The sequence below is a fragment of the Camellia sinensis genome, chromosome 3 (assembly GCF_055761805.1).
Source record: "Camellia sinensis isolate YWXY chromosome 3, ASM5576180v1, whole genome shotgun sequence".
In the NCBI taxonomy this organism is placed as follows: Eukaryota; Viridiplantae; Streptophyta; class Magnoliopsida; order Ericales; family Theaceae; genus Camellia; species Camellia sinensis.
The window spans coordinates 15,484,669-15,490,803 of NC_138963.1; the positions used below are offsets into that span (position 1 = coordinate 15,484,669).

The 6,135-nt window shown below is 32.1% G+C and overlaps 1 protein-coding gene across 1 annotated transcript; it reads right to left on the reverse strand.

Moving 5' to 3' along the window:
- Nucleotides 1-221: 221 nt before the first annotated feature.
- On the reverse strand, nt 222-2,588 carry LOC114278921 (uncharacterized). Its single transcript, XM_028221075.2, has 2 exons — nt 1,484-2,588; nt 222-452 (listed from the first exon to the last, which is right to left on the reverse strand). The coding sequence occupies exons 1-2, from the start codon at nt 2,001-2,003 to the stop codon at nt 421-423; spliced, it is 552 nt and encodes a 183-aa protein (XP_028076876.1). The 5' UTR covers nt 2,004-2,588; the 3' UTR covers nt 222-420.
- Between the last annotated feature and the right edge of the window lie 3,547 nt (nt 2,589-6,135).

A 6,135-nucleotide genomic window follows, 5' to 3' on the forward strand; every position in this document is an offset into this window, starting at 1 on the left:
TTTTATACGTTCGAAAGGACCACAACAATATCACATTTTAGTCTTAAAAGTGTCACCTCAAAATTGATAATTTAAGTAGAGATGCTCTAAGTCAAGATTAATTATTTAGCATGGTACAAAATTTATATAATTTTAATATTCCAATAAAAGATTAAATAGAGAAAATAAATGTCACGCCTCCAAAATAATACAATAAAGATAACTCATATGCGGAATAAATATGAGAAACAACATACTTTTATATATCAGAGTTCACTGTTTAACAACCAGTTAAATGCCATGTACATGTTTTCAAGTCATTACTTCGTTACACAAATTGAGTCTCGCTCATTACATCTTAAGTCCTTGGCTTTACAAATAACAAACATACACACATAAGGCATAATTAAGAAGCTCTTGCTTCCCAAAACTCCATCCACGCTATTGCCTTGGAGGAAGCTTCTCACTTGTACCTGAAAAGGGTATTCCCATACAGGGTGAGCCAACAGTCTAATAGAAATAATCTAACACAATTTATGAGGTTTAACAAAGGTATATATACCATGTATATAAACAATACCGATCCTGAAACATCCACAAGACCTGCATATTCATATGCCACTAAGACCAACCTTATTCCATTTTCCTTTAATTTCATTTCCAGTTCATATATGCTACTCAATTCATGAGTTAAATTAGTTATCTTTCAATAATCAAAATGAGATTACAACTCAATGATTTTCCAATTATGCAAAACTCACATAAACACTTCAAACTTGCCATTTTACGAATATTTGGTCCGAAGGAATCGACACCGATTTATATATAAAATTTTGGGTCTTTCACTCAGGACACTCCGGCCAACTTGCTTTAAATGGAGTCCATCTCCTTTCTCCTCCCAAACAAATATACATATGCAATGTATTTATAAACATAATCACATATGGAATACATCCCATTTCTCCTCCCAATAAACATACATATACAATGCATCTATAACATGGTCATATTCAATGACACCAACAATGGATTAGCATTAAATCGCCTAATCCTCATGTAATTTCTACAACAATCATAGTTATCCTCCACCGATAGCCCAATACAATTATTTCTAAAGAGATGTTCAATATCAAAATAAATAGTTTATTCAAAACTTCCATATATGAGATAATACATATCCAATATCACCATTTATAATCACAACCTTCCAATTTCACATTTCCAATGTTAATCCCAATTATTTATGCAAAATAATAATTTAATCAAAATTAGGGCAAAATTCCCCTTTCACCAAATATCAACCCAAACACCAAAATCAACTATTTTGGCACAATATGATTTTATATTCAAGTCTCATACTCGTTTACCTCATATTCATCAAAATCTCTCTTTTCATTTCACACCCAAATCTTAGATTTGTCCAAACCACAACCAAAGCTCATCATCTATACACAATAACAAATAACTAATTTAAAAACCATATTAGAGTATAGAAAATTCCTACCACAAGTTTGAGGAAGAAACAAGCAAAATCCAAATTTCCAACTTCTCAAACTTCTCTTCTCTTCCTTGGCTTTAATAGCTTGTTCCATGGACCGAACAACATCTTCAAGCAATGGCACTCCCATCCTGTAGTTTAATGCATTACCATAACCCTTCAATATGAACAGTCCCAAATCATCAGTCCACTCCAGCAAAGCAACCTCAGATGGAGTGAACAAAGCACAAGCTCGGTCAGTTATATTCAATAAAAATGCTTCCTCTTTGCTCAAAAACCAGAGAGAAGACGTATCTTGTCTAGTAAAATTCAGCTCATAATGCCTCACAACTGTATGGGTAATTTCATCCAAGATAGGTTCCTTAAGCTTTCGAACAGCAGGCTCCTGACTTTTCCTAAAGGCCTTGTAGTTCTGACAACAATCAAGGAATCTCAGCCATATATCACTTGCATGGCTTTCACTGGTTACTGCAAAAGCTCGATGATGCCCGAGTCCAAGGTTTCCTCTCCCACTAAACAGACCCATGCCAAATGCTATAGCACTAGCTGATGCCCGAGGAATCTGGGTTGCCTTTATTGCATAAATGACCGGGTGGTAATCCTCTCCTAGATCTCCAAATGGCTCTTCTGTGGTCACCCAGAGGGTGGAATAGCCAAAAAGCTTTTTCTCAATGAGCTTTACATCGACAGGATCAACCTTCTATGGTCCAAGGAGTTCCATCAGCTTAAAAGAGTCGGCTTGGAAATTATTATAAGATGGTCCAACAGGTGAAATTATTGGTGGCCTTGATGAAATAGAAGCCTTTATGAAACAGCTGCTCCGTGCTCTCTCTTCCGCCTCGTCTCTCACTTCAGTTTCAGCTGAAAAACCAAAACCAAGATTCTCTGAACCTATAGCAAAATACTCCAAGTTCATCTCTCTCAAGGCACCCATGCGAGGTAACACACTACCATCCTTTTTGATATGGTTAACCCATTTCTCGTGGAACAGGTGAACTAAAAAAAAATGCTTTTTGTACCGAGCTGCTCGTCCAGTCATGTCAGACAGAAGCATACTAACATTTTCTTTAGTAGGCTGGATGAAGTATATGGCATCCATGGTGGGCAATGGCTGCCTTTGCCTATATATGACTTCCACCAATGAAATTCTTTTCCTCTGTGACATCAGCTATCTTGCATGAGTAAGAAAGTATTTTAATAGTCACTTTGCCCATCAGATGATGAATCAGGATCAAATTTGGACATATTCAATCAAATCCCTAATTCCCACTCATTGTCTCTCTTAAAATAATATGCACCACCTGAACGAGCAAGGATCCTTTAAAGTGATTTTTTCCTAAAATTTTCTAGAGTGCTATATTGTGTGGTTGAGATTTACTAGCAAGTCACATATAGTACTCTAAGAAACTTTAAAGAAATTTCACTCTAAAGGATCCTTGGTGCCACCTGAACACCCCAACCCACGCCCCTTTATTTATTTATTTTTTTTGGCTCTCCACCTCCTCCACCATAATGATTCTCCACCGCCCAAACGGCCTCCACCCAAAAACATAATCATCCTATTCTCCATCTCCCATTTTTTTTTTATTATTATTATTATATATATATATATATATATATATATATATTTTTGGGTCATCACAATAAATGATCAAGGAGTTTTTTTTTCATATTCAAATCTCAACAGCCAAAAAAAAAAAAAAATAAATAAATAAAAATAATCTCAACTTGAGAGAAATTGAGACGCATAGGACTTACCAAGAGTCCTATTTCTATAATCTAAATTATTTATTTTGTAAGACCCTTTGTGTATATTATATACGAAAAAATTAGGTTAATTTGATAATCATAATCACTGTGTTTGGTTTCAATTTTTTGAATTCAATTTTTTAAAACTGAGTTTTTTATTTTTCGTATTTTTTTATTTTTAGTGAATATTTTTAAAATTTTAAGTGTTTTTAAAAAAAATTTAATACACCTTACTTAGATATATCTACAAAGTAAAATATTTGTGAAAAAATATTTTAAAAAGTTAATAAATACACAAAAATACGAAAAATATATTGAATTTTTTTTTTAATTTTTTTTTTTTGGTTTTTTTTTTTTTTTTGTGTTTGGTGACTTTTTTCACGAAAATTATATTTTTTAAGTGTATTTATGTTAGGTCTGTCTAAAAATTAAAAAAAATTTGCTTAAAATATTAAAAAAATTCAGTAAAAACAAAAAAATACAGAAAACAAAAAAGTAAAATTTTCTGTAAAGTGTTTTAAAAAAACTAGAAACTAACATAGAATATTTTTCTTTTACCACATATGTCTTCGAAAAAATGAATGATCATTTTAAAAATAGACCATCCCATTTTTGAAAAAAATACAACAAAATTAAAATATTACAATTATTAGATTGACTTAAGTTTTTATGAATGATATACATAGAGCATTCTACAGAATGAATAATTTGGATTATTAAAACGAGATTCATGGTAGGCTCCACAAACACTACAAGGAAAAGCAGTTTTGGCGACTAAAAACCAAATTTTCGTCGCTGAAAGTAGCACAATTGGCGACTAAAATGGAATTAGTAGCCAAAAGTAAAGACTTTTGGCGACTAAAAGAGTTTAGTAGCCAAATGTATAGTTATTGGCGACTAAAAAAAGATTTAGTCGCCGAATGTATGGGTTTTGGCGACGAAAGGTTTTTTAGTAGCCAAAAGTGATGGTTTTTGGCGACTAAAATAATTTAGTAGCCAAAAGTATAGGTTTTGGCGACTAAAAAACAGTTTGGTCGCCGATTCTACGTGTTTTGCCGACTAAAAACAGTTTGGTCGCTGAAAGTGAAGCTTTTTGGCTACTAAAAAAAATTTAGTAGCTAAAAACAGGCAATTGGCGACTAAAATTCAGTTTAGTAGCCAAAAGGGGACGTTTTTGGCGACTAAAAACAGATTTAGTAGCCAAAAATGCTACTTTCAGCCGGAGCTTATTTTTTTAGCGACTAAAAAATATTTTAGTAGCCCAAAATTACATTATTGGCGACTAAATAATATATTTAGTCGCCAAAAGTGGCTTCAATTTTTTTTTAGTAAATAATTTATTTTTTACATAAATTATATTGCATAAAAATAATTATATTTATATATATAGTTTTATATTAATATGGGTCAATATAGTATATAAATAATATATATTGCATATATATTCATGTGATGTTGTAGTGGTATAGTGGAAGGAGTGTGTTGGTAAAGGATTAGAAAGTACAAGGTTGGTGGTTCAAATCTTAGAAAAAACAAAGAAGTTAGATTTTTTTTTTTTTTTTTTTTTTTTTTCCACTGAACAACCTTTGGCGACTAAACTATTGGTTGCCAAAAGTATTTGTTTTGGCGACTAAATAGTTTGGTCGGCGTTCCATCAACTATTGGCAACTAAAAGATTTGTCGAGAAATGTACAATTTTAAACAGTGGAATTGAGTATTGGCGACCAAAACTTTGGTCGCTAAAGACCTGTCTTTTTGCCGACTAAAACCTTTTTAGTCGCCAAAACCTTCTACGACCGTTTATTCGCGACAAAACCGGCGACTAAAAAATTTAGTCGGGGAAGGTAAAAAGACGACTTTTGGTGACTAAAACTGGACCTCTGACGACTAAAAATTTAATCGTCAAAAGTGATTTTTCTTGTAGCGAAACCCCTAAGCCCAACCCTTAAAGTAAATACCATAAAAATTATGACAATAGTGAAATTAATTTTTTTGGACAAAATAATAATTGTGGTAATCTACGTGGGTGTGCCTTGTCATCACAAGAGGACAATTGTGCACATGGTAAAATAAAAGAAAAACGAAGGATAAAATGGAAATGAAAAGACAAGCCAGCTTTAACAAAGCAATTCTTATACATAGACATATCAAAAAGTAATGTTATATTTTATCATTATTTAAATAAAAAAAATAACGTCATTTACTTTTTTTAGACATATGATAAATTGGATAGATTTTAATTATTAGATTCAATTAATTTTGTGGGTATGATTTATATGAAAATTTTTATGAAATAAATTATTTGAATTATTAAAAGGGCAAATTACATATACACCTCTCGAGGTTTGGCTAAATTACAAATACCCCTGAAGTTTGAGAAATTACGAATTTCTCCCTGAATGCTATATTTGCATAAGAAATTAGGGGATAATTTGGTATGAAATATAAACCTCAGGGGGTAAATTGTTATGAAAATACAAACCTCAGGGGGCGGGATGTAATTTTCGAAACCTCAGGGGTATCTGTAATTTAACCAAACCTCGAGGGGTGTATATGTAATTTACCCTTATTAAAAATAGACCTGTTATTGTTTAGTAGTGTAATATTATAACTTCAAAAGAACCACTAAAATGAGGACAAAATAAACATTTGACGAGGTAGGATTGACATTACACCAATCAAACCCCTTGTAATTGCATAAACAGCTAACATGCTATGACTATGGGATTTATTTATATATTTTTTAATTTATTGTCAACTGTAGCTGTTTTATTACAAAGTTTTCTTGATGGACATATTCAAATTCAAATTACTCGTTATAGGTAAATGGTAAGGCTTATCCATCTACATACCCAACTACTATATATATGGAAAGGAATTGCAGGACAAACACACGCAACATGCTTGTA

Excerpts from the sequence above, each read along its gene's own strand:
- LOC114278921 (XM_028221075.2), bottom strand. The coding sequence starts at position 2,003 with ATGGGTCTGTTTAGTGGGAGAGGAAACCTTGGACTCGGGCATCATCGA. Across the intron at positions 453-1,483 it reads GTTTCTTCCTCAAACTTGTG|GTACAAGTGAGAAGCTTCCT; the intron begins GTAGGAATTTTC and ends TACCCTTTTCAG.